The sequence below is a fragment of the Argentina silus genome (genome assembly GCF_951799395.1).
Source record: "Argentina silus genome assembly, chromosome: 3".
NCBI classification, from domain to species: domain Eukaryota; kingdom Metazoa; phylum Chordata; class Actinopteri; order Argentiniformes; family Argentinidae; genus Argentina; species Argentina silus.
Window position 1 is genome coordinate 17,372,017 of NC_139657.1, and position 27,134 is coordinate 17,399,150.

The following is a 27,134-nucleotide window of genomic DNA, read 5'->3' on the forward strand; positions in this document are numbered from 1 at the left end:
CCGTTTTGGTCAGAATAGACTCTGGGCTGCCGGTTTTGCTAAACAGGATCAATGAAATAAATCAGAGGGTCTTTGGATGTTTTGTGATCTCACAATTGACACCTGTGTGTATTGATTCTGCATGTACAGTACTATACTGTATAAGTACTGTGTTACGTACAATGGCCTGTCTTGTTGAATGGTGGTTGTACAGTATACTGTCATCTGGTAGTGATTAGGTGAGTTTCCTAAGGACCTAGAGGGAAAATGCTATATGTTGTAAATCCATTAGTATTGGTACACGATTTCTTTGGAGACTGTGTTGCGTCATTTTCACCTGTAGTCAAGACGTACTGTACAACTGAGGCCTGAAAGGGAGGGTGTGATGATGAATCCTGTCTTTCAGTAGTAAATGGTGACAGGTTCCTGTTCCTGTGCTCTGGTGAAGGTAAAAGCAGATTAGTATTGCATGATTTTTTAGCTGAAGACTCTGTAAGAGATATGTTCTATTCCATTATACAGTCCATGTTAAGGTTGACAAGACACTCTGCAATCCTACTCGTGCTATGCTGCCCCAATTCTCTCTGTCTTATGTAAGTCTAATGTATGATTCAGAAATCTAAAAGATTTTTCAAAGATCGAAAGCTTGTTTTTTTTCACATTGATCCATACTGCTTTTTATCACCCATACATAGAGTGTTAAGAGACAAGTTATACATTTTACTGTACTTTTTTTTAATCTTTTTTTCTCTGGCATAAGCAAGCACAGCCAAAGCCCTATCTCTCTCCTGAGGGAGCAGGTCTGTTTCTCTTCTGCTGAATATAAATAGATTTACAAAGAGCAATATACCCTTTGCGTTTCTTCCAACATCAACTGCGCTGAAGCAGGCAGGCAGGCATGGCTGCTTTTTTCCTAACACTACAAACACAAGTATGAGTCATGGAGATATGGCTTAATCTTTGTTGTTCACATTCCCCCCCTCCCCCCTCCCCCCTCCCCCCTTTTCAATCTCAAATTAAGTTTCATTATTTTGTACTAATACTGTAGATGGGGCCTGGATTGTTCTGGAACTTCCCTTCCAAGGCTAGCTGCACGGTGTCGCAGAGCCTGCTGCAGACTATGTACGTACTGTAGTACTTCCTGTAACGAAGCTCACAGCTTCTTGTTTTCTGGCATTGTTTTCCGTCCATTCGCTCCATTCTCTGTCCGTCCTTTGTGAAGTCATGGGCCGATTGAACTGCAGTGTATCACACGATAAAGGCCTAGCTTGTGGACCAGTCACAGTTAGTTCGGTGTGCTGGACGACAAGCCAACCACCTATGACTGCAGACCATTGGACCACTCATGAGTCCTTGGCCAATCGCTGCTGAGTGTTGGACCATTACTTGTGAGTCATAAAGCCACTTCTGGGAAAAGTTCAACATGAGACTCATGAGCCATGGACCAAACACAGTAGCATGCTGGACCAAGACTTATGTGATTGGGTGATTGGATTTGATGAGTCATATCTCACACTCACCTCATGATGCTCTGACAGGCCAGAGTGTAGCCTACAGCATCAGAGCACACACATCTCCTACAGTATATGTGTGTTACTGTTTACTGTATTATTGCCATGATCCATCAGCTTTGAATACCAACCGTGGCTGTTGTGTGAGTTGTTCTCAGTCTGGAACTGCATGTTCCACACATCAACGCATGCTAACCATGACCAACTGCTTTGGGGTTTGGGTTTATTCTCCAACTCTAGTCTAGTTTGAGTCTAGTCTCCAGGATAGGATTAGTCTATAGTATATACTATATATAGTCCCAAAAGTCTCTGGTATAGTGTATAGTCACCATCTCAGCTTAGTCTTTGGTAGCTTAAAGTCTCCAGCCCAGTATCAGTATAAACTTGATATATTTTGGTAAAGCCGTAGGAGTCGTGGTTGAGACATGTTGCAGTTTTTGTTCCTTTTCTATTTGTTTTAGAGACAACCATCCAAGACTAAATCGCTTATAATTTCATTGAGTCATGTAGCCAACCGTTTCTGACAGCAAAATCAGACAAGAAGATTTTTGGGCCAAGAGAAATACTGTTGAAAGGTATAGATGTCATTGACATGTTACTATGCAAGAGATGGATGATTGTTTCAGTTAAAGGTCCAGCCTGTAGTTTTGCGTGTTGCTGCCCCCTGTCCACACTGACAATTTGATACCGGCAAAAATGTGCATATCCTTGTAAACAAACCAAACGTGAAATAGTCATGTAAAGGCTAGTTTCCTACCCGACACCAAATTTTAGAAAGCATTTTGTTTGGTCTAAGACAGCACTCTTCACTGAACGTTCTTCATCAAGTGATCTCTTTCCTTGATGGCTACAGATTTATCATGGCCATTTAGCATTATTTTAAAGCTTAAAACTACATACTGTACTGGACCCTTAAGTGATTGATGAGGTTGAGGTATTGGTTATTGAGTGTGACTGCACTATGAGACGCTGACTGCACTACGGGCTCGGCTGTTGGCAAAAATAGCTAATCTAAAATGGTGGATGAACAGTAGAGCTGACAGCATAGCCCCACTAGAAAAAAATACAAAAAAAACGATATTCTGCATAGAGCAGCTTACAGTACCCATTAACCTAACAACACCGAGGCGATGCAAGGGCGGGCTGTTATTATTATTATTATTATTTTTTTTTTTTTACATTTAAAGGTGAATCATATTATTTTGTGCTCTTGTGCTGCGCTCTTTGGCCACACTGAAAATATACAAATGTACAGTGTGTTTTGAAAGCAGTAATTGTGTGCATATCCTTGGAAACAAACACAAGGTAAAAAAGGATAAAGGTCAGTGCTCAACCATGACACCATATTTTAAAAAGCAATTGAATGTTCTTCATCGATATAATCTCATTCCTTGATCCCTATGGATTTATTATGGCCATTTAGTTTGATCTTTTTATTTGGTTCTTTCTATATCAAATCTACCGTTCAAGCCAAAACAATTGACAGTGGATGCAGAGATTGAGAATGCATACCATTATGAGAATGTACTTGTGAATGATGAATGAGGATTCATAATGAATGTACATCATTGGTCAGAAAGGGGTTAAGAACTCCCCACTGTCCTCTGTTCCGTTGGGGTCCCATAGAGAGCCACATACCCTCCGTCCGTCTGTCCGTCTGGCTCTATCCCAAAGAGCTCAGTAGCTAGTGACATGAAAGGAGAAAGGAGGGAGGAGACAGGGTGAGGCAAGGCCAGGCAGGGTAGGTGCTGGAACTAGAACCAAAGCCCCTTGGATTCCTCAGGGGGCACTGCCATATCAGGGTGTCTGTGAGACCAGAGGCGAGAGCTGGACAGAGATAGGGAGAGAGAGGGTCTGCAGGACCAGGGCCAGGGGTCTGTAAGCCTGCTGGATGTGTGAGGTGAGCTGCCTAGGATCTTGCCAGGGGCACTAGCCGCCAGCTGATAGCTCGTTCTAAATATTTAATCCATGAATCCTTCATTTAGTATCTTGATCTTGCAGTGCTCTGTCTCTCCTGCGCATGGTTTTGCTTTTCATAGGCCTCCAGACATATATCACGTTATCAATAATTTATTGTTACACTTCGAATAGTGAAAGAAAGCTAAATTGCTACCAGTGTTCTCTGAGAAAGACAGAGGGAAAGAGGGAGAGAGAGAGAGAGAGAAAGAGTGTCTGTTTGTTTTTGTGTGCGTGCAGGTGTGTATGTGTGTGTGGACAGGCATAAGTGTGTGTGCCAGTGCAGTGAGATGGTGGCGCGTTGAAGAGATTGACGTGTTGAAGTGAGTGATGCGTCATCACGTCTGTCTGTGTAACCATCATTCTCGAGGCATGTCCACTTAACTCATGAACAACGCTAACAGAAACAGATGGACCCAGAGGAGGAAGAACTACACAGACTAGTACAATGTCATCAATGAGACTTTTAGGGCGTTTACTGTGAGAGCAGGTTATTCAGTGACGACACAGTGATAACAGGATCACACAGTGAGCAGTGACTCAGATACTGTTTTCAGAGGCTAAAAAAATAACATTCCCACAACGTTGTGATCATGTTATGTGTTAGCTGGGTTAACACTAAGGTTCTATTTAAGTGCATGACATCAACCGTGTTAGCGAAAGAACCCAAGAGAGTGAAGCCTTGGACACATGACTAGTGTTGTTTGTTTTGGCAGCCTCACTCTCTCTCTTTCTCTCTCCTGTACGAATAAGCACTCCATCATTATTAGTGGGGCTTAATTGATTTCATTTCCAGGCTTATTAGATTCCACAAGAGCGTGAAGGTGGGGTCTGATCTTGGAGAGCAGAGAGCGAAAGGCCATTTGTCCTTTGGAGGAGTTAGCCTTGTAAGCCTCTTTAATGTTGTCATCCATATGGCTAATTAAAACAGTAGACCTCAGTTAATTACTTTACAGACAGGGTGAGGTTGAAAAACATGACTCTGGTCTCATGGTGGGGGGGGGGGGCGGGGGGACTGTTAAAACCCATGTCAGTAAGAGTGTCAAAAACACACATGCACTCACGCATGCATGCACACCCACACAGACACACACATGCACACACACACACACACACACACACACACACACACACACACACACACACACACACACACACACACACACACACACACACACACACACACACACACACACAGCATACAGATTAGCGAATCTGGCCTAGTTTCCCGGTATTGATTCTACATTTGTGCATCAGGTCAGATGCTTCCCCTCACATGCACATCCCATTGATTTCCTGTCAAGCAGAATGCCTTTCCCTGAGTCCTGTCGTCCCCATCTTTTTTTTTTACCTCACTAGACTCTGACTCTGTCTACAGCTCTCTCTCTCTCTCTCTCTCTCTCTCTCTCTCTCTCTCTCTCTCTCTCTCTCTCTCTCTCTCTCTCTGTCTCTCTGTCTCTCTCTCATCCCCAGACTTAGCCTGTTATCACATTTATGAGTCACACACCGAAACTCTCATCTTGCCCGTGGTAGAATGACCCGACCTCGAACTAGGGGACAGGAAGAAATGTCTTCTCTATTGTAAACATTTCCAACTCACAACCCCATGATGTATTTGAGTGGAAGGGGAGTAGAAAATACAGAATAGAAATTCAGTAGAATAGAAACATCATTGTCTATGTCTTAAACACAGAGTTGTATGTTGGATGACAGGGGGGAGTGGAAGATGGACATGGGTGTAATTATTGGTAGTTGAATAAAGGCACTGCTAGATGAGTGAAGATAGTGATGATGGAGAGATTTTGAAACATAAGTCAAGACAAGATGAATTGGAGAGACGATGCAGAGGGAGGAGCGGGAGGGATGTTGAAGGAGGGGTAAAGAGAAGGTAAAATGTGAAGGGAAAAGAGCAAAAGAGATGATAAAATTATGGGGGAAGAGGAAAAGAGAAGAGAGGATGATGAAGGGCCAAAAAAGGAAAATGGAAGGTAAGCAAGATACTATTCGAACCCAGCCCAGCCGGCGGCACTGCTGGGGGGTTGTCATGGCAACAAAGTCTGGGCAGAACTGTACCCAATAAAAGAACAGAGGAGAGGGAGAGAGGAGTGGGAGGGAGGGAGGGAAGGAGGGAGGGAGGGAAAGAAGGATGAGGAGGACAGATTTCTTTCACCCTCCGTGACAAAAAGTGACGGCTATTGTGATCCTCATGTAGAAAAACAGTCTTTGTGTTTTTTTTCTTGTAGCTGAGAGCAGATTTAGTGTCCACTCAATACCCTGTCATACAGTACAATGACTCTTTGGCTCTATGACACACACACACACACACACACACACACACACACACACACAAACAAATATTCTTACAATGAATAACAGCTCTTGCGACGGAACTGAATATCCTACAGATATGGATGATAAGTTTGGCAGAAAACAAAAGTATTTAGTCATCCAAGGCATAATCAGTAGTTTTCCAACAGTGTCAGCACAAGACAAATATAGACTGTGTAAAGTTAATTGATTTCATGGCGAGCCATCTTACGTAAGGCTGTCAGAGTAAATAGAGAGAGAGGAGATGATGAATAGGCAGAGCTGTGAGGCTGGCAGCTCTGTTCTTGCTTCCTAATTAAACACTGGCCGACATGGTCATGGCCCCATTCTGCTGCTTATCAAAAGGTCACAGCGGTTGTTTGTGAGACAGTCACACAGTCAACAGCCAGCTCACAATGGAGGAGGCAGATGAGACACTTTTGGAAGGTTTTTATTTTTTATGGTCCTAATTATCTAACATTTACTTTGAAACAACATAATTATTACTCTTCTAGGTTACCTGTGATTTGTTGTATGTGAGAGTACCAGTTGTTGTCACAAGAAGAAATGACCAAAAAGCACCAATTGTTCCCATGTTGTGAAATGGTTAATAATATTGAATATACTCTAGTGGTAATATGACTTACCGAGACTGTAGTGTCTGTAATGACTTTGTGGCGTCTGGGTTTTGTCTCTTTAAGATGTTAGTGATAAACTAAAGGTCTGGAAACTGCCACTGACAGAAAGAGGGAGGGAGGGAGGGAGGGATAGAGAGAGAGAGAGAGAGAGAGAGAGAGAGGGAGAGAGAGAGAGAGAGAGAGAGATGGTGTTTCTGTTACTGCATACCAGTCACAAAAACATTATCTTGAACCTCACAGTGTTGACTTGCCAGTTGTCAGAGCTGTGAAACCACTGGACCTGTCCAACACTGATCCTGACTAAGTGTTTGATTGGGAGACTGGGAATGTTTAGCAATGTGAGTAGAACAGAATCAACCGGCACACCCATACTGTAGACGAACCCAAAGAGCACAACAAGGCAAGGACATCTCAACGCTAACTTTTAGTCTTGCATGCTGTGCATGTGCTGACAGCCTTTCATTCCTACCTCTTTATCTTCAAGTGTATCTTCAACTTCATTTGTATTCCTTGGTAAAACACCTAGTAATGTGACTTCTGTGGTATGCATGTAGATTATCATGTAAATAGGTCATGTTTTTGGTGCATGTGCAGTACCGTATGGAAATGCTCTCTATTACTACGAGTGTGTGTGTGTGTGTGTGTGTGTGTGTGTTTGTGTGTGTGTGTGTGTGTGTGTGTGTGTGTGTGTGTGTGTGTGTGTGTGTGCGCTTAAAGGGGAATTTGATATGGTGTAAGTTATGTCTTTGTTGGAAGGGTGTGTGTGTGTGTGTGTGTGAGTGTGTGTGTGTGTTTGTGTGTTTGTGTGTGTGTGTGTGTGTGTGTGTGTGTGTGTGTGTGTGTGTGTGTGCCGCCCTGCCCGTGTGGGTTGACTGTTCCATAATTGATATCCTCAGTGATCCTATGTGTTAGCAGAGTGGCGCCGGGTCGGCTCTGCTCTCTACCAGCTTAGCGCTGCCCTTGTATCGCCATATCAATCAGAACTGATAGAGCTCCTCTGTCCACTGACCTCAACCACAATGTACTGTACATGTTTAATTATACCCTAATGGAGGAGCTCACTGTCTGCCCTCAGACATCAGCCCTCTGCCCTGCTTTAGAAAACAGTGCTTTCATCTAGTCTATAAGCTGGTATCACTGGAAACCCAGACATAACAGAACAAAACAGACAGCTTATTAATTGTACAGTCCATCTCCCAATACCATTACCATCAGATCCTTCATTAAGCTGTCATCCTGGAATGACTATGCAGACACTCACGCTCCCAGATCAGCTTCAGTTTCAATTCAACTGATCACTCAATCAACTGATTGAAGTTGGGATGCAGTGGTGTATGAGTGTGTGTGTGTGTGTGTGTGTGTGTGTGTGTGTGTGTGTGTGTGTGTGTGTGTGTTTGTGTGTGTTTGTGTGTGCATGCATGGGTGCATATGTGTGTGTGTGTGTGTGTGTGTGTGATGGTGAATCTTTTCAAAAGGGAACATGTTATGGATACAATAAAGAGTCAGATGAAAGTGTGCGTTGCCATGGTGATTGCAGGTTGCTCTCCAGGATGGCGGGGATGAAGGAGCAGCAGTTTACTGAAGAGAAACCACTGCTGCCAGAGCAGAGAGGACAGGACACCGAGATGGTGAGCAGCATCTACTTTACCTATGTGTTTGTGTGTGTGTGTCTGTGTGTGTGTGTGATATGATCAGTGTGGGTCCTGGTTAGGAAACAGAATATGTGTTTTTGTAGGAGGGATGAATCAGCCTCTATAAATATGACACTGCATTAATGACCTGATACGCCAAAAAAACTAATTTGCATGAAAAAAGAGAAGGTGTATGCAGGAATGTCTTAAAGGCATTGATTGCAGCAGTCTGTCTCAACTGTCTCTTAGCAATAATTGTGAGTAGCTCTTGAGTGCACTGTGATTTTGGGGGTGAGGAGCAGAAGGGAGGAGGCATCATTACAGATGATCATGTTGATTGAAGTGTTCACTGAAGAGGCTAGCTCACTATCATACCCAGTACAGTATCCGTTTCACAAAGACCGCCTGTGTTGACAGTGGTGGATAGTTCTCAGAAGTCATTGATTAATGATCGATGAAAAGTAATTAGTTCTACTGCCAGTGCAGTTCTATTTCGTGGGGGATTAGATGAGGTTGACAAGAGGTTATTCAGACAGCTGTTATCATTGCCTGGTCTCTTCCACTTCTCATCTGTTGTAGTAGACCCTCTCCTTCCTCCCTAGGTCAGGGCCTGGACTACATTGACAGTAGGCTGTGCTCGGTGTTCATCCACACACCTCCTGCATGTTCCACAAGGCACGGACCACCACACATAGAAAAAAGGTTTCTACATGGATCCAAAAAGGGTTCTCCTACAGGGACAAACCCGAAAAGAACACTTTCTTTTTATGAGAGTAAAGTTTAGAGGAAATACAACTGGAGAGGAAAGGCCCCAGAAGGGGTATCCAGACTGTTGCCTCCCCTGATCTGTAGATGATTACTGAACAGTTGACTTCATTTGTGTTTGTGACGCAGCAGGATAGAGGAGACGAGGCGGAGTGTGTGAACGCCCTCCCCTGCGCAGGCCCCGTGCCTCTCACCGTCCCCCCTCCCCCAGGCCGCCCCCTTCACCGCTGGCATGTGATTGCACGGCACTGGCTACGCCAGACTCGCCAGCGGTCCAGCCGGTGGATCCCGGTAATTACCACTCAGCCAAAACACGGCCAGTCCTCAATTCAAGAGTAGGCACCAATCTCAAACACCTACTACAATACAATCTGAGGGTCCTACAGCTGCCCCCATTTACATCTGGAGTAGACGACCTCCTCAGCTAGTGGGATAGGTCTACACATACACATACACACACACACACACACACACACACACACACACACACACACACACACACACACACATTATCATGTCTATTGCCTGATTTTATCAGATTAAAGATTAAAGAGGCAAGTTAAACTTTCCTGTAGACCAACATGTACATTCACCTCCACTAAGGCTCCAAAGCGCCCTCTATCAACATGTTGAGCTACTGCAGCCAGGCTCTCTAGAAGAGAAGAGAGACACCTGCTGGTCCGGCCACTCCACTGCCACTCCCTCTGCCCCTACTAACCTGTCTTCAGATAACTAAGGACCTGAGAAATTCTTGACCACCTGACCTGTCACATTATCAACATCAATTCAAAGCTTACCTCAAGGCATTATTGCATGTGCCTCCACATTCCAGACAGTTAGCAATAGATTTTCACACCTTTAACTTTAAATCTACTTATATGATTGGAATCCTCCTATGAACGTGTTAAAAGAGACATTTATTTTTTAAGTATTGTGAGTATTAGGGGTCAGCAACTTGTGTATCAACACATGGTTTGAGAGGACGCTATGTCGCCCTCTAGGTGATGGGGGATGGAACTACAGGAGAAAAAACAAGTCAAGAATTCCTCAGGTTCCTACAGATACTGTAACCACTGCATGAACTAATCTCTCTTTCCAGGTGTATATCTCTGACACACTCTGTTACACTGTTACGCTGACTACCCTCCATGGACTGCTGCTGCGTTCTGATTGTACTTTCTTCTCTCTCTTTCCTCTTCTTTCACCTCATTAGGGGAGACTGGTGCAAGTAGAAATCGGAGGACGGCTCATTGGAATGCTATCAAACACACATGTTTGGTACCATTCCTCATTCCATTCCATGCATTACAATGAGCACGTCCTCCGATTTCTACCTCCACCATCCTCCATTGCACCTCATCCATGTTATGCTATTATGATTTCATCCCCTTGTCTCTCTCGAAACCACTCTGTGAAACACACTGTATGAACACAAATGCGCCTGTGCATGGTGATGTTGACAATAGGCTCACTAGCGAGAGATATTGTGTAACACTCTCGAACCATTTTTGACTGAGGTGTAACCCTCTAGAGCATGTCTTTCTTATCACCCTCAAGTTCTTGTCTGACTCGTCAAGGGAAGTCTCTGCTTTCCCCGAGCTGCATCTTCCCTCACCTCTAACTGTAGGCCTATGTTTGGACCCCACACAGCCTCCACACACTGCCCTCTGTGGAATGGATCTCCCCCAGTCACACAGCTTACAGCAGTGTATGTTGTTCCTTACGCATCCCTCCTGGTCCAGCTACTGTGACAGCTCCTGGGGGGGACCAGAATGACTGTGTCAGAGTCTGAGCTGACGTTGTACCTGTGTGTTTCTCTCTCTCTCTCTCTCTCTCTCTCTCTCTCTCTCTCTCTCTCTCTGTCTCTCTGCAGGAGAACTGTGACACTCTGATGCCTGTTGGAGACTGGAAGGTACTGGAACTGCTCTCTACTTTATTGTTACCCATTCTGTACTGTATTCTTCACTTTCTCTGTCTCTCTCTCTCTCTCTCTCTGTCTGTCTCTCTCTCTCTCTCTCTCTCTCTCTCTCTCTCTCTCTCTCTCTCTCTCTCCTTCTCTGATTGAAATGACATTGTGATGACTCACCTATGTAACAACAATGGCCCCTCACTGGAAGGAGGGAAGAGAAGATGAAGAGCAGAGAGGGTGGAGGAGGTGGAGATTTCTTTGGTCATGGCATGTCCTCAGATCATACAACTAGAAAGAGAATGAGAGAGAGAGAGAGAGAGAGAGAGAGAGAGAGAGAGAGAGAGAGAGAGAGAGAGAGAGAGAGAGAGAGAGAGAGAGAGAGAGAGAGATGGGTGAGAGGGTGGGACAGAGAGCCACTTGAGCTTTAAGTCTTTAACTCTTTAGACTCACTCGCGCCAACATCATCACCAAGACAATGGCTCTCACTCTCAACTATTGCCACATTAGTTTCTCATAAAAGTTCTCATAAAGCAGCAGAAGTTATGTGTTATTTCCGGTGAAGTTTTGGGTCTATTTTAACCTGAATCCACATGATTATGAGATAAGAGCCAACGCTTCATTTCACACCCCAGTCTTACACCTCAGGTCTCAGTTCTCCTCTACCACATGTTTCCTGCACCGCTTTCTAATGGACACACACACACACACACACACACACACACACACACACACACACACAGGTGGTGTTAAGGAGAGTTAAAAGGGGAGAGAGCTGTTAATTGCTTTACATAAATCTAATTAGCATGTACCTAACACATTTGGATCACACAGTGTTTAAGTAAGAGAGAGAGAGAGAGAGAGAGAGAGAGAGAGAGAGAAGGGGGGGGATTGTCTGTGAGGGCATATACTGTACTGTATGCGTGTATGAGTGATGACAGGGCACACAGTATGACAATGGGCAAGGATGAAGGGCACAGAAACAAGGGATGGGAGAAACTGAAAGAGAGAGAGAATGATGGTGTATTTAATGTAGACGAGTAATGGCGAGTCAGCCGGGTTGGGTTAATCTCTCTTCCATCGAGAAAAAGGGGAACGAGACAGAGAGAGAGAGAGAAAGACAGAGTTACAGAGAGAGAAAACAGAGTTTTGAGAGAGGAGGAGCATGACAGACTTGAATCAGCGTGCTAGGCTCTCTGTCATCAGGAAAGGGGGGATAGAGAGAGAAAGAAAGGGAAGCAAGAAAGAAAAAGAGGGATGGTGTGGAGAAGCTGGACAATAGATGGTGGTGTGAATAAAAGTGGAGAGGAGAGGTCAGCAGGTCAATAGGGTTCCATCATGACACTCTCCTGACGCATGTACGCTTCTGAACTTTGCCCTTTACCGTACCTCCATAAATATCATATAGTATAAGTATGGTTGTCACCCTATTAGATTAGATTCAACTTTATTGTCATTGTGCAGAGTACAAGTACAGAGACAGCGAAATGCAGTTAGCGTCTAACTAGAAGTGCAAAAAAGCAGAAAAGTGCAGTGTGAACAGTATATCATACTGTACCGACCCAAAGAGTAATGTGCAAGTCTCAGACATTGTATTTTCCTGTTAAAAGCAAACAGATCTAGGTAAAATAAGGTATCTACAGTATCTAGTATCAGCAGCAATAGGTTAAAATAAGGTCAGCACAGCAGAGAAGGACCTGCATGCTTCACACTGTTGCATAGCAACAGAGAAAGCCTTCATTGTTGAGGTGAACTAATGCTGTAATTAGTGAAACAAATCACGCTGTGTAAAAGCATTTCTTTCTGCATCTCCGTCCATGAAATAAACAGCAACAGCACCGGGTCACAGCCTGTTGAGCAGCGATAAGAGGGAAGGGAGAGGAGAGAGGTATACAAAGGCGTGTGTGTGTGTGTGTGTGTGTGTGAGAGAGAGAGAGAGAGACAGGGAGAGAGAGAGAGAGAGAGAGAGAGAGAGAGAGAGAGAGAGAGAGAGAGAGAGAGAGAGAGACGGAGAGACAGGGAAACAGAGAACAAAGAGTGATTGAATAAGATAGAGAAGGAGTGAGAAAAAAAGAGGGAGTGAGAGAAATAATGAAGTGAGAGAGAAAGAGAGAGAGAGAGAGAGAGAGAGAGAGAGAGAGAGAGAGAGAGAGAGAGAGAGAGAAGAGAGCAAGGAATATCTATCTCAGAAATAGAGTAGTGGTGCTGATGAGAGAGCAAAACTGGGGCACAACACAGAGGATGCTGTGACTGACAAGGCAGCCAACAAATCACACAAGGGAGGCAGCAGTGCCAGCCAATAGGCTCTGGCTCGACCCGCCCCCTAGGTGGGGTTTATAAGGTGTCAGGGGAAGGGAGGGGGCAGCAGCACTGCAGAGAGTGCTCAGCCCCAGAGCAGGACGAGACAAGACAAAGAGACTGCTTCTGCGGCAATAACAATAGCAGCCTGAGCAGTATCCCCCAGCAGCCTCTGCAGCCAGGACCTAGTCCCACTCCAGGAGAGGACCGGCTCAGTCTGTCTCGCCTCCACCCGCCTCTTCCTCTTCTTCCTCCTCCACTGAGCACACTTACTGAGGCAACATGCCTGAGTGCTGGGATGGGGTGAGTGGCAGAAAGGAGTGTGTGTGTGTGTGTGTGTGTGTGTGTGTGTGTGTGTGTGTGTGTGTGTGTGTGTGTGTGTGTGTGTGTGTGTGTGTGTGTGTGTGTGTGTGTGTGTGTGTGTGTATGTGTGTGTGTGTGTTTTTGTGTGTCTGCTCAGTGTGTGTGCTGATGCATTCATGACTGCATGTTTTCAAGCCGTCGATTGATATTTTGATGAAGTCAATATCTGCGAAACCACTGTTAATAAAGTCATTTTGTCTTGTTGATTCCTATGCACATGTTTGTCATACTGTAAGTATACATGCACATACTGCACACAACCTGTTTGTCCCTCACCTTATTCACACATTATGACACATGTTTAACCTTGATCATCAAGTCTAAACGTTACCCTGCCATTGTTTAATACTAAAGATTTTATCAAATTGATAAAATAATGAATGAAATTAAATTAAATGTGTACTGTATATGCATTGCATTTGGCAGTACTGATGCATTGATAGAATATCTTTTAAGGCTTGAGTTGTCTTGCATACTGAAATTACTTCCTGTCATTCTATCATGTTTCTTAAATGATGGGTCATGTTGGGTCTGAGATAGACAGTTGGCACACTGACACACTGACACACACACACACACACGCCTCGGCACACATGACTGCATAGATAATTAACCCTGTGAGTGTGTGTTAGGCAGATGCCTGTGTGTGTGTGTGTGTGTGTGTGTGTGTGTGTGTGTGTGTGTGTGTGTGTGTGTGTGTGTGTGTGTGTGTGTGTGTGTGTGTGTGTGTGTGGCAGTCTGGCGAATCATTCCACAGTAGGAGAGTGACCTTGACAGACAGAAGGACGGGTGTGTGAGCGTGGGTGAGGGAAGGAGTGTTTGCAGCAGAAATGATACGGGCGCTGCTTTTCAATGCGGTTTATTGTTCTCAGCCTGCTCTTGTAATAAGCTCAATGTGACCCAGACTGGTAATGTAATGCTGCTGTATGTTGGTTACAGTAAATGCAGATAAAATACTTCAGTAAAGAGAAATAAATGAAAGCATAAGAATCTGATTTCCATGAATTCCAGAAAATATTTGTTACTGTACCGACTGTACCACCTCTGGCATTCAAACAAGCATTTCATATCTCACAAATATGAAGTGTTATTTGCACTCATTCCAAATGTATTGGTTAACCTCGCTCGGTATCTGGTGCCAGAACGATGCACAGTTATGGAGGTTTTTCAGTGACGGGCTAAAAGTGACCAGAGAGGTTTTATTGCACTAGTGACTGTCTAGCCAAGACATAGTCCTGGAGCACTTGTTCAGTTTGTGAAAAATATCAGCTGCTTCCATTTTGAGAGTGGCTGGCTGGCTGAGGCAGAGAATGTGGGTCAAAGCAGATTAGAATAGCAATGACACCATTAGGAATCAATATCACACATGGACAATTTAGGAACATCAATTTGCTGCAGCCTGCACGGAATATGCTTTTCCCACCAGAGCAGAACACTGCACTGTATTGTATGCCAGATATGAATTTAGACAACAACTATTCTTACATGACTCTTCCATTCAGTTTCCTAAACTGAGAGTAGTGTAAACAGTTATTTTCTAAAGTCTTCCTCTTTGAATCCATAGTGAAACAAACATTTGCTTGCATAGATTCAGCGATAGTGAAAGTGTCATCTCTCTACGGTAGTCAGCGATTAAACCCAATACTCCCATCAACAGTGGATGTCATGTACTGTACATGACAGGTCTATGTGCCTTTTAGTGTATGTGTATGTTCCCATTAGTAATATGAGTGTGTTTGGGTTTTCAGGAACATGACATTGATACCCCCTATGGGATGCTTCATGTGGTGATCCGCGGGGCACCCAAAGGAAACAAGCCAGCTATCCTCACCTACCATGATGTAGGGCTTAACCGTGAGTACACAAACTCTGTTCTACCTCTACTGTACTCTATTCTACTCTGTGTGTGTGTGTGTGTGTGTGTCTGTGTGTGTGTGTGTGTGTGTATGTGTGTGTATGTGTGTGTTAAACACCACCCCTCACACAGCGCAGACCTACCTGTAGCAGGTTACAGGAGACGTTCATCTTTCCACACCTCTCCAATGTGTGTTATCCACTGGTGTGATTTGGCATAGAGCTGTCAGACGCCGCAGAGAGGTGTTGCTTCTGTTATGGGAGGTGATAATTAGACACCATTAAGCCTTTATTTAAGCAGGTCCTACTGAGATTTGAGTCTATTTTTCAGAGGAGCCCTGCTTACAAGCATGGGACAATCAAATGTACATTTAAAATTACAAACATAGTACAGTTCATTAATTATAAATCAATTACAGTACAATGACAATTTCCACAATATAATCAATTAAAATACGTACTGTACATTCCTCAGTTGACAGATACTTGATCAAAGTCTTAAATTGACAGAGTGACACAAGATAATCTAGTTTTGAAAGTCGTTCCAAGTGCTCTGGGCTAAAAAACTAAAGGCCGATTTACCTACAGTAGTTAACACATGGAACTTTGAGGGTTAGCCGAGCTTGGGACCTGGTTTGGTACTCTGGAGAGCGTGTCTGCCATAAAAGCAATTATGTGAGGTAAAATGGGAGTTTTAAAATAACTGCTTTATATAGAAATAAAAAACTATGATAAGCCCTTCTTGAAGTCAAAGACTCCCAACCGACAGACTGATATAAAAGACAATGGTGGGTGTGGAAACTATCCCTGGAGATGAACCGCAGTGCTAAAACTGGTAACTCCCCACAAGCATTTGACTCTATAATGAGACTGATTGTATCAATACAAGGTTGTTTACAGTCACACCATTTGGTCTGTGTCTCGAATGAGGAATCAGATTATGGTAAGAGAGAATGGGTTACCTCATGTAACTCCTTCATGTGTATCAGTCCAAGGCCATTTTGGATTTTAAAGTAATTTGGTGTTTTCAGGAGAGGTAAATCCCTATTTACAACAATAGGATCAAGCTTATCATGGCAATACTGTATGTAGTGATGGGAGGTATTACCTTTGAGTCTGGACTGGTGACACATCAGAGGGAGTCGTGAGATGGTTCAATGTTCACAGAGAGCAGCCTGGCACCCCACAGGTTCAGATCCGGACATCTTTTTTAAAAAGCTGAGGCCGCTCCCAGAACATATCAAAACAGTCAATAAAGTTCACCTTGATAGTCTGGCAGTGGCCAAGCCATTGATGGAGTGACCGGAGCCAGCTGAACCGACCACAGCCCTGCTCCACTGTCCTGAGTCCTGTAAGGTGGAGATGACGGCTTTAACGTCCTCCTTCAGTACCTACGACTGACACAGTTTAATGTCATTTGAGTCCACATGGACCACAACATTCGAGGCCTCAGGGTGTTGTGCCAGAATTTCAGAGACTTACTGGTTTATGTCAAGCACTCAAGATCCTGGCAAACAAAAGGTATTTGTCTCATTTGCTTTGACATCTCTTACTGTTATTAAGAATACATTTTAACCCTCTGGCTATGCCTTGGCTCTCCTATAAACATTTATCTGGGTCATGAGTCAGTCCCAAATATGGCCTCCAAAACATGGTCTTGTTTCATTTAAGCATACCCCTACCCCGTCGTAAATTCATTGCCTATCACCCAAAACAACAGATGGTCTGCACCAAGGACAAAGTCAACTAAAACTGTGTGTTCTGCTCTGAAAAAGTTAGTTATGCCTCTTGGCTGCGATTCTGTTTAATAAAAGCCTCAATATGGGTTGGGGAGGGGGATGGGTTGGGGAGGGGGATGGGTTAGGGGCTGGGGAGAGGGTTGCCTAGGAGACAGGACTGAAACTGCATCCTCCTGGTTCTCTGTGCTCAGCATCGTGAAGCCATTTTCTTGGGGGGACCTCATGCACTGGGGAAGGTTGTTGGCCTCTCCCAACCCTCCCCCACCGATGGTAGTTGACCTTAGAGTATTTTGGTGTTGAACAGGCAGGACAGGTCAGTGAAATAGGGTCAATGCCACTGCACTCTTCACCCATCATGGCTCTGAGCCACATACACTATCTGAGACCATGGTAACATTCTCTGGCAGAAGACCAGCTAACAGTGATGTCTCTCTCAGCCTTACCCCGTGTGCCTGTGTTACAAAGACCTGCACAGTCTGCTCGTGTCCTACACTATGGTATGATTAGTGTTTCCAGTGTAGCTGCAAATACCAGGAAGTCTTGGAATGACTCTGAGACACAGGCGTGTACAATACCAAGTCAGTATTATTGTTGGTAGTTGTTGACTGCTCAATGATCTGTGCATGCTTTCTGTCAAGAGCACTACAGTGTGTCCATAGAAATTCACAACATAACCTGCATTCACCCAGTTAATAAAGTCAGAGTGGTCGATGATTTAATAAAGGAATGGTTAATGACATAACGGTTGAGGGAGGCTGCAAAACAGAGAGAATGAAAGATGGAGAAAATGAGAGAGAGACATAGAGAAAGAGGGGGGGGGTTAGAGGGAGGGGGGTTAGAGGGGGGGGGGGGGTTAGAGGGAGGGGGGTTAGAGGGAGGTGAAGCCAGAAAAAAGAGAGAGATATAAAATGTAGGTCAGAAAAACATCCCCATCATGCAGTAGACTTGTGGCAGCGGGGCGGGGTAGTGTTGGGGGAGGGGTGCCACTGCGGTGTTGTAAACAGCTGCTCCACCTCCCCCTTTTCCCTGCCTCCCTGCCTTCCCCCTGTCTACACCTTACCCGTCCTTCCCCTGTCACCCCTGCGCCGTATCTGCAGCAGCTAGGGGTATTAGTATGCAAAGCCAGTAACCACAGCATTGCGCTCCAGTCTCACTGAGTCAAAACAGAGAGAGAGAGACCGAGAGAGAGAGAGAGAGAGAGAGAGAGAGAGAGAGAGAGAAGGCAGATAGAGACAGAGGACAGAGTAGAGGAGGCACTGGCCTATATTCTCCTATATCATTCGCTGGGGAGAAGATGAAGGAGTAAATGGGTCAGTTTGCCACGGGAAGAAAGTGCAGGTTGATGATTGGTGAAACCAATCAGGGCGAGGTAGACAATCACACAGGCAGAAAACACACAAGGGCAGGTGGTGAAGTGTCTGAAACGAGAGACAAGGTGAGCAACACAAAAATAAACAGGAACAATAAATGAATAACATGAAACAAATGCAAACATAAACTAAGGAACAGGACGAGACGTTACAATGGGTAGGCGAAACTCAAAATCGAAATCGTTGTCTGTTTTTGTGTGTCAGAATGAAATCACTGTGGGAACATACCAGAGTTGCAGACATTCCGTTTTTCTTTGATGTATAGGTGAATCAGCTCTATGGCCTTGTGAGCTGTCAGATAAATCACACAGCACAACACATCATCTCTGTTTACAAGAATACATGAAGCATTTAGCGTTTAAAGAAAAGATAAGCAAAAGAAAGGTTACAGGGTCACATAGAGCATTCAAGTTGATCTTGTGTAATGAGCCTGTTCGTTAGTGTTTGATGAGATGGAACAATGTTGTGTTGTTCATCAGTGTATTAGCAGCACTACCATAATAACACCATAATAATAATCTCACTTTCTTTCAACTACCCAGCAAATCGACAGTATCTATCTATTGTTCAAACCATCTTTAAACTGTTTCCACTACCAAAATAAGACTTTGCAAGCCAGATAAGTTTCTTCTGGAACTTCTTTTTCTAGTTGTTATTGTATGTGTGACTCACAGAGAACAGTACCGAAGTAGACCAGCCCAGCAGCAAAGGTATGAGGAGGGCAAACACACCTTTGTGACTTTACCTATTTTAGATTTCATTATTCATAGACGTGATATGATATGACTGCAGATTTAAGGAGGGAGTGTGTCATTGCTGGCCCATAAAACTGACAATGTCAACATCCATAAAGTGCTTTAGCTGTCTAGAGAAGCCCAATATAAATCCTATCAAATATTTTCAATATCAATTATAACATCAGATGACTCTCAGATAATAATTTCTGACATATTTCAGTAAATCAAACTAGGTTGGTTTCTCTTCACCCTATGTGTTTATGGACAAACAGTGTCTAGCTCAGATTCTGCCCATATGGCCTCATATACAGTATCAGTGAAATCTCCTGTCCCTTGTTGGCTAACAGCGGGCCAGATGGTCACCTTGAAGGTGCTCCGTATCTAATGCATATTTAATGTGTTTACCTCCCTATCCCCACTACAGACAAGCTGTGCTAACCTCTCCTTCTTTCCTCCTCTTCCCTCTGTCCTCTACAGACAAGCTCTGCTGTATTCACCTCTCCTTCCCTGTCTCCTCTCTTCTCTAAAGACAGGCTGTGCTAACCTCTCCTCCTCTTCCCTCTCTCCTTTACAGACAAGATGTGCTTCAATTCCTTCTTCCACAATGAGGATATGCAGGAGATCACCAAGCACTTTGTAGTCTGCCATGTGGACGCTCCTGGACAGCAGATTGGAGCCCCTCAGATGCCACAGGGGTAATTCACTGTACAGTACAGTACACACACACACACACACACACACACACACACACACACACACACACACACACACACACACACACACACACACACACACACACACAAACACACGCACACACACACAATCATGGAATGCAAGCAACATATTTATTCATACTATCTGGTTGACTAAAAGTCCCCATCTTTCTCTCCAGGTACCAATACCCCACTATGGACCAGCTGGCTGGTATGCTGCCCAGTGTAGTCCAGCACTTTGGGTGAGTGGACCCCCCCCCCCCCCCCCCCCCCTCCGATTTCTCTCTGTCTCTCTCTCATATATAGATAGATAGATAGATATTTTATCCAAACTGATGTTCAATGAATCAACTGATAGACCTGATCATGTTATTTCTTTCAGATTCAAGAGCATTGTGGGTATTGGAGTTGGAGCAGGCGCCTACATCCTGGCCAAGTTTGCTGTAAGTCCCAACCTATAGTTAGGGTATTGATCCAAGCTCCGGGCAGTGATCCCTGCTGTATAACAGGACTATAAACATTGACTGTATCTCTAATGGGTATAATGATGAATAAGTGAACAGCACAGGCCACAGCCCAGCTGTATCTCATCCCCCACCCTCCTCTTCTCTCGTCAGCTGATCTTCCCAGACCTAGTGGAGGGAATGGTGCTGCTCAACATCGACCCCAATGGGAAGGGCTGGATCGACTGGGCTGCTGGGAAGGTACTGCATATATGTGACATTGGATACAGTGGCCAACACATCAATCAACACATCAATCAACACATCATTCAACACATCAATCAAGTTACTAATTATGTTCACAATAATCTCATCATACTGTGGTTTTAAGCCATCTTACTGTGTTATTTTTTTCCCCCAAATTTAAAAATGGCTGCTCTTATTTTAAGGCAAAAGCTGTAGGGTAATACAATAGTTTTTCTCTCTCTTCTCATCAATCTCTCTCTCTCTCTCTCTCCTCTCCAGCTGTCTGGTCTGACCAGTGCTCTGCCAGACACAGTGCTGCCCCACCTCTTCAGCCAGGTGAGCTCTCATTCCACACCTGTCTGCTTTTTAAACAGTTCACCAAGATGCAGGTGTCTCAATCTATTATATTTGATTCAATTTGATTTGATTTAGTCTTACTCTTCTTGTTATCTTGTCCATATAGGAGGAGCTGATGAACAACACAGAACTGGTGCAGAGCTATCGTCAACAGATCAACAACACCATCAACCAGTTCAACCTGCAGCTCTTCTGGAACATGTACAACAGGTACACACACGCACATGCGCACACACACACACACACGCACACGCACGCACGCACGCACACACCACACACACACACACACACAGTGTGTCTCACATCACTGTTGTCCCTCTCAGCCGTAGGGACTTGGAGATGAACCGCAGTGGGAGCATCATCAATGCCAAGACCCTGAAGTGAGTCTCTCCTACTTAACCAAAAAGTGACTGACTGAACATGCATGAACATGTATACATGAATGTCTGTGTTCTGTGTTCTAGGTGCCCAGTCATGCTGGTTGTCGGTGACAACGCCCCAGCTGAGGAGGGAGTGGTGAGTCCTTTTCTCTCGTTCCCTCTCTCTATCCACTCTATCCCCATCATCCCCATCTTCCCACCCTCCCTTTCTCCCTCCCTCCCTCCCTCTGTGGCTCTTTGCGTGTGTGTGTGTGTGTGTGTGTGTGTGTGTGTGTGTGTGTGTGTGTGTGTGTGTGTGTGTCTGATGGTTTATCTGCTACATGTTCAGGAGGTCAAGGCTAACACACATTCCCTCACTGTCAATGGAGGACATATAGCCTGTACGGAGGGAGGGAGGGAGGGAGGGAGGAGGGAGGGAGGGAGGGGAGGAGGAGGAAGGGAGGGAGGGAGGAGGGAGGGAGGGAGGGGAGGAGGAGGAAGGGAGGGAGGGAGGAGGAGAGCGGAGCAGAATGAGATGTTATATAACCTTGGCTTACAATAAATAAATGCAGAGAGAGAGAGACCAACATTGGCAGAAAAGGAGAGAGAGAGAGAGAGAGAGAGAGAGAGAGAGAAGGAGAGCAAAATCCTCTCAGTGGTTGACAGATGGAGGTCAGATTAATATGTCATGTTATTTGATGTGAGAGCAGTGAAGCGTCCTGCCCATCTCTACTGCACATCTGAGACAGAGAGACAGAGACAGAGAAGTCGAGGGCAGAGGGTCAGGGTCCGGATTTGACCTACTGTAGAACATCCAACCCTCCTACCCTTGTTAGTGTTCTGTGAGATTGATGGATTATTTGTTTGATCTTTTTCAGTCACATCAACAAAAAATATACATTTGCCCGCTTGATGTAAACAGTATAAGACACAAATAACGTAAGACATACCGTATGAAAAACATTGATACAATGTACAAAAACAAGAGACCACATACAGTAGAATACCACATACAGTAGAACAGTAAACAGTAGAAAAACAAGGTATGGGTGTGTTTCTGTGTGCACATCTGTAAACAGCCCCTGCCTGCTGATTGGAGACTGCAACTCTGCTGTGTGCTGGAATGACTAATCTCTGCAGCACACTGCAGTATCTGCCACACACACACACACACACACACACACACACACACACACACACACACACACACACACACACACACACACACACACACACATACATACATACATACATACTGTACACACACGCGAACATGCACACACAAATACACACACAAACTTGCATACACACACATCAATTAACTTTAACTATCAATCAACTGTCATCATGTTTTTTCTGGTGTTCTCTCAAGGTCGAATGCAATTCCAAACTGGACCCAACCAACACCACCTTCCTAAAGGTATGAGTGCAAAATAATAGGTGTTGAAAATGAGAACTGTCCCTATTGACCTTTTGTTAGTACTGTACCCCATTTTGATTGTACATGCTATGCATGTTTTAAAACATTTAAAATAAGGACAATGTTTTTGTGTCCCTATCTGTTCTTGACCTAATGGTTCTGATGTTCTAATGGCTGTGTTTGTTCTTCTCCCTGTTGTACTCCAGATGGCTGACTCTGGTGGACTCCCTCAGATCACACAGGTTAGAGAGCTTCCCTCAGATGACCCTCTACACCTGCTAACACAATGTATTACACAATAAACATCCTCTATGCACCTTATACAACCTCTTGAAATACCCTCCTAAAGTACGGACCTACATCCGTCAAATTCCCTCCCTGCACCACATTTAGTCTCAGAAACTGGAGATACAACCATGTTTCTTACTCATCTTTCTACTCTTGTTGTTGTACAGCCTGGAAAACTGAGTGAAGCGTTCAAGTACTTCCTCCAGGGCATGGGCTACAGTAAGTTCAATATTCACAACTAAAGCAGAATGAGATGATTTAGGAGATGATTACTGCACTGTTAAGTGTGTGTGTGTGTGTGTGTGTGTGTGTGTGTGTGTGTGTGTGTGTGTGTGTGTATGTTTGAGAATTTGCTTTGACACAAAAGGTCAGAAACTGGACACCAGTTTATCTTACACACTGTTATACATCTTGTACACTGTTCTCTAGTCTTCCCCTCCCTTGTGTGTCTAATCCTTCTCCTGTCTTGTCCTGTGTGATCGTGTTGTGATTGTGGTAGTGTAGTAGTGTGTCAACGGCAGGGACCTGTGTTAATCTTTCCGTCTGTGTCTTCCTACTTCCTTCTCTCAGTTGCTTATATGAAGGATCGGAGGTTGAGTGGAGGGCCAGGTACTTCCTGTTTCCTGTTCACCTCTGACCTGCTCTTCCTCCTGCATTATAAGATATTCAGTACAGCTCTGATGATCAGCCTGTTCGATTGTTTCTTTGTTTTGGCATCCATTGCCTTTAATCTTGAAAATATTCCATTTATTTAATTTCAGTTTTCAAAATATTTTTTTCCGACCAAGGAAAAATATTGCTATGGTTACTTTTTCCCATCTCTGCCATTGCATCTCGTATCTCGCTCTTTGCATGGCCTACGGTTATTCATGACCAGACTTGAACTCTTAGGGGCAGTTTCCTGGACACAGATTAAACCAAACAGGAGAACAGGCTTAAAGGAACATTTCACTGATGGTCACTATGACTCAACAGCAAGTTATAAGAAACAACTTTGTTGTCTAAATAGCCAGGAAATATAAAATAAGTGAGAAAATAGCCTTTTATCGGATGAGGAAGTAATATGTCAGAATGCTGAAATCCTACAGTATAATGTCCATCGTGCTTTGCAGCTCCTAGCCAGCCCTGGAGGCACATCTAAGCTAAGATGCACGTTAATAAGCAAAAGTGATAGATACGTGTTGTAGCGCAGTGCTTATGGATGTAAACAAACCAGGCAGAAGCTAATTCGGGAATGGTAAGCTCACTCCTCCCTAAAGCTCCTTGTAGTCTTCAAAACCATGTGATTACCATGTGATTATGCCCAACACGTAAAATACTCAAACGAGCGATACCTAGCTTTTTATCTTCAGCATTTGGAAGCAGTTTTTTCACATGCCCACACGTTCGCAAGGTGGACAACAATTTTGAGGTCAGAAATCTGTGAAGTGTCCCTTTAAACTATCCTGGGAAACAGGATCTCATAGGCACAGTGGATCGCTCTAACAAAACCCTACTGGTGGTGTTTAGGTGAATGTTTGCATGTGCACTGGAACCACTCAACTGAAGACTACTGTGCATTAGATGATGTGTCCTTCAGTGGAAAAGAAACAAAAACAATGAGTTTAAGCTGCTTAATATGTGTTACCTGTAGAAAGGTCATGTAATATAAATGTGAAAACCACAATTATAAACAGATTTAGGACAGATTTAGAAGACCGGTACAATGTATAATCTGATCCCTGCGGTGCACAAACTCCACTACATGCATGGTGCTGTTGCAGCAGGGCGAATGTGTCTTCATGCAGACACATGTACAGTATACTGTCTTTGTATCATTTTGATGGCTGCACAGATGTACTCTCCAGCATCCACAGTTAGCCTAGTCTAGCCTAGAATGTGTTTGCTGAAGCTGCCTTGCCTCACCAGCTGTGTGTCAGGCTCCAGGTGTTCTCTACTTTACACACATTGGCATGACCTCCCATTTCTCCCAGTTCCCAGTCCAGATTCAAGTTCAACTTTGCTGTTGTTTAATTCTGAATCTCTCTTTTTCTTTCTTGCTCTTTCTCTCTCTCTCTCTCTCTCTCTCTCTCTCTCTTTCTTTTTCCATTCTCTCTCTCTGTGTTTCTCTCTCTCTCAGTGCCCTCTGCCAGTATGACCCGCCTGGTGCGCTCCAGGACAGCGTCTCTGACCAGTGCCAGCTCCATCGAGGCTGCCCGTGCCCGCCTCTGTACACACTCGGACAGCACCGAGGGGGTAGGCCCGCTCAGCCAGACCATGGAGGTGTCCTGCTGAATCCTCACACAGACAGACAGACAGACGGACGGACGGACAGAGGGATGTGGGCTGGAGGGACAGACTGGGAGAGAAAGAGAGAGAAAAAAAGGGAGGGGGGGGGTGATAGTGGATGATGCACTCTCTCTCTCTCTCTCTCTCTCTATCTCTCTCTCTCTCTCTCTCTCTCTAGTCTAATCCATAGTCCCTCAGCATTTGACAACTTTGGACCCCCCCCCCCCCCCCCTCACTGTAATATGACACAAGTGTTTCACTCCATCCTTCCCTAAAATCTTAGGAAGCAGTTTTGGTTTTCTTGAAGTGTCATTTGTGTTTGCTCAGTGTCTCCTCCTCCTTTGCCTGCTCCCCCTGCCCTACACCCACCGCCCCCTCTACACCCCCATCCCCCATGTCAAGTATTTGGAGGTTAGGTGAGTTGTAGAAAGGCAGTGATGATGGTCATCATATATACAGGGGACATTTTGTAGCAGTTTGTTCATCTGCATTCTCTCTGGAGTGAAAGAAATGACAGGATAACTGGAATGACAGAATAAGTGGGTTTGTACAACATTTGACAGACAGTAGCACACAGCCTATTGGAGCACTGCCTCAGCTCTGTGTAGAGTGTCATAGGGTTCTACAGTCCAATGATCTAATGACTGTGGATAGGCCTCTGACTCCCTGAAGTATGAGAATCCCACATCACATCCCACTCCATCAAGATTCTAGCATGGATTTTCAAAATGAAAACCTGAGTGAAAATAGTATGATTGTTGGCTTTCAACACACATTACTTCACTCATCTCCATAGAGAAGAATAGGAATGCCCTTATGTATTGTTAAAGTTACTAGTGACCACATCACTCTCCACCCCCCTCATGTGGAAGTGGTTCTGCCCAGGATCGGTTCTTAGTGGTCTCTTCAATGACAATCACATTCAAACCAAACCAGACCAAGGAGCCGAGGCAGAACCGGTCAGACCTGGGTTAGATGTTCTCCTGGGTCAGTGCCAGAGGGTGGGACTGCAGCTGGCTCTTCCTTCTTCTACAGCACTCAGCCCCACACAAAGAATATACCAAAGCTACACACACACAAACCTACGAGGGCTGGGCTCTGTAAGGGAACCGAGCCATAGTAGTAGAGGCACGCACAAACACACACATTTTGACACTGTGCAAAAATACTTAGACAAATTATCACAAAACACACACACAGACACACACGCACACACACACATACATGCACAAGTGTCATTTACTCAAAATAGTCTGGGTTTTTTTAAATTTACTTTCTCATTATCATACCCATGCAAAGTAGAGAAGCTGCATCCCATAGAACTACATACTCTTTTGCTGTAATAGTGTAGGTTGCTCATTGAGAGGCGAGATGTGCTGCTATAGCTGCAGTGTTGGACAACCCCACTGCATCAGGCTAAAGTCTTATGAGAGCTTGGGGTCCCTGGCTATTTTGCACAATTTACTTCTTCTTCTCCAGCATTCATTTACACACATTCTCAGAAACAATGCTCCCTGCCGTCTTTTCGAATGTCAGCCTCTCTAACAGGTAAAGTGGAGAAGGCCAAACTAACTACTACTGCAGGGGTGCTTCCTGAGAGACTCTGTAAGAGGCGGGGCTTTTTTGGAGCCATTTTGCTCCAAGTTCGGAATGTAGGGCAACTCCCACCCCCATAAACTCCTCCCCCTAAAATCACAAGGTGCCCCGCCACTCACAGAGACGTCCAGTCGCCCCTAAAGGGCTACAAGCTGAGGTAACTTTTCTGTTCCTACTGTTGCCTAGTAACCGCATGCAGCACTATCTATGTGCAGGGGGGACCTCATGGGGATGAAGAGAAGCAAAATGGATGAATATATATATATATATATATATATATATATATATATATATATATATATATATATATATATAGAGAGAGAGAGAGAGAGAGAGAGAGCGAGAGAGAGAATATGATAGACTAGACAAAGATAATGAACATGAAACAGA

At 44.5% G+C, this 27,134-nt stretch overlaps 1 protein-coding gene across 5 annotated transcripts; it reads left to right on the forward strand.

Moving 5' to 3' along the window:
• Positions 1–1,027: 1,027 nt before the first annotated feature.
• On the forward strand, positions 1,028–25,154 carry ndrg4 (NDRG family member 4; the record flags this gene model as incomplete). Of its 5 annotated transcripts, none has more annotated exons than XM_083665966.1 (18): positions 1,028–1,101; positions 7,929–8,019; positions 8,917–9,078; positions 10,661–10,699; positions 15,103–15,208; positions 19,629–19,749; positions 19,947–20,009; positions 20,150–20,210; positions 20,385–20,471; positions 20,736–20,792; positions 20,920–21,023; positions 21,137–21,193; positions 21,278–21,329; positions 22,545–22,592; positions 22,799–22,834; positions 23,048–23,099; positions 23,451–23,489; positions 25,000–25,154. In XM_083665966.1, 18 exons carry the CDS (start codon positions 1,028–1,030, stop codon positions 25,152–25,154), a joined length of 1,404 nt encoding a protein of 467 aa, XP_083522092.1. The 5 variants fall into 5 exon arrangements, with proteins under 5 accessions (XP_083522092.1, XP_083522093.1, XP_083522094.1 ...); XM_083665967.1 differs by having other exon boundaries at positions 8,920–9,078; XM_083665968.1 differs by lacking the exon at positions 8,917–9,078.
• Positions 25,155–27,134: the final 1,980 nt, after the last annotated feature.